This window comes from Phalaenopsis equestris, unplaced genomic scaffold, assembly GCF_001263595.1.
Source record: "Phalaenopsis equestris unplaced genomic scaffold, ASM126359v1 Scaffold000359, whole genome shotgun sequence".
Taxonomy (NCBI): Eukaryota; Viridiplantae; Streptophyta; class Magnoliopsida; order Asparagales; family Orchidaceae; genus Phalaenopsis; species Phalaenopsis equestris.
In genome coordinates, this window is record NW_018164801.1 from 188,877 (window position 1) to 190,492 (window position 1,616).

General features: G+C 35.2%; 1 protein-coding gene across 1 annotated transcript in view; it reads right to left on the reverse strand.

Moving 5' to 3' along the window:
- Positions 1 to 326: 326 nt before the first annotated feature.
- The window catches only part of LOC110026203, a gene marked incomplete at its 3' end in the record, with an annotated part of 3,716 nt that continues 2,426 nt past the window's right edge, over positions 327 to 1,616 (reverse strand). Inside the window, 1 exon segment of the mRNA XM_020727065.1 lies at positions 327 to 680. Coding sequence (XP_020582724.1) covers positions 327 to 680 — 354 coding nt within the window.

Consider the following 1,616-nt stretch of genomic DNA (forward strand, 5'->3'; position numbering starts at 1 on the left):
CTAAAATTTTCTAGTGTCCTGTCCTGTTCTTTGTCGTTTAACTCCCGCTGATTATCTCCTTTCTACCTCCATACAAAGTATCCTTCAAGTGTTGCATATTCATCTTTCTCTACAAACCTTCGAAGTGGTTCAACGAGCAACACCAATGAAAAATCTCAAACAAAGACTAAAGCAACAACATGGCTTTTAAAGAATCAACAATCAAACAAAACACGCCTAATCCTAGAAGCCTCGCAAGATAAAATTTCCAATCAACATCTAAACAGTAAAAGCATCAATCCGCAGAGTATCTAAACCCCAAAAAACCAAACAATTTAAACAAAAACCTTTGGGAATGTAAACGTTGCGCTTGAGATAGTAGATATAGAAGCACCAAATAAATCCGGATACGAAGTATAGGAGATTTCCACCGATGTAGTTGCGGAGCCATGACTTGAGCATGGAAGGCAGAGGCCGCCAAATCGATTCCGGCACCATCAAGCCGAGAACAATGTTGTTGAACGCTTCCGTCTCGTCGACGAACTGCTGCAAATACTGACCTCTATCCATCGCCGGCCGCCGATGAGATCCCGATTCCCGATCAAATATCGTCGGAGAGTTGGCAACGTTAGGGCGAGGCGGAAGATTTATGTTGCCGGATTCTCGGCCATCGTCATTCTGCTCGACAAAATGCGCTCCAACTTACTATTAAAATCTATATTAAATTAATCCTGTCAATCATATTTTATACTATGTATTAAATTCATCAATTGAATTTAAGAAAAAAATTACATTATTACATATCTACCCCTCGATTTCTATAATGTCCAAACTTCAATTCTTACAACTTTGCATGAAACTGTTTATTTTCAACTGTTATAAGCTTGTAGATAATTGTCTATTATTTTTAGAAAATTACACTTAAACCACCTAAAACATTGATATTTACAATTAATCAGCCAAGTGATTTATTTGAACTATTGAACTGCTCTATTCACACATGCCCAAATTATTGAGAATTGGATGAAAATGAAAAACTACGGATTAAATTTTATCATGAATTTTTATATTCGAGTGAGAATTTGAAAATGCGTGAAAAGAGAGGTTGATTTGTAAATAAAATTTTTCAAGTGATATGTATGTAATTGCATCACCCACCCCTTCTTTATTGAGTTTTTGTTACCGAAGAAAATGTCCAACTACCGTATTACCATCTCATCCCCATAAAAATTTCAAACGAACAAAACACGAACAAAGAGTATGCTCGCTCAAAATCGGCTCATTTATCCCTATACTTTATATATTACAAGAAGAGAAAAAATAAATTAATCCATTAATTTTAAGATTTATTTTTATTGAAATGGAAATTATTTTGGGGAAATTATATTGGACGGGTGAGGCGTGCCTAAAAGTGTGCCGTTGTGTCACCGTTGTAGAGGATGAGACAATCCTTTCTTTAGATTATGGCTGAGAACATAGACTGCTTCCCAGGTGGGGTTCTCCCCTCGCTCAGTAGTTGCAAAATGTTTGGCTCTTTTGGGATGTTTTGGAAAAAAATAAAAAATTACATATATACCTCTTAATTCTCATGCATTTAGATATTCAATATATGAAGTTTTAATATATATATATATATA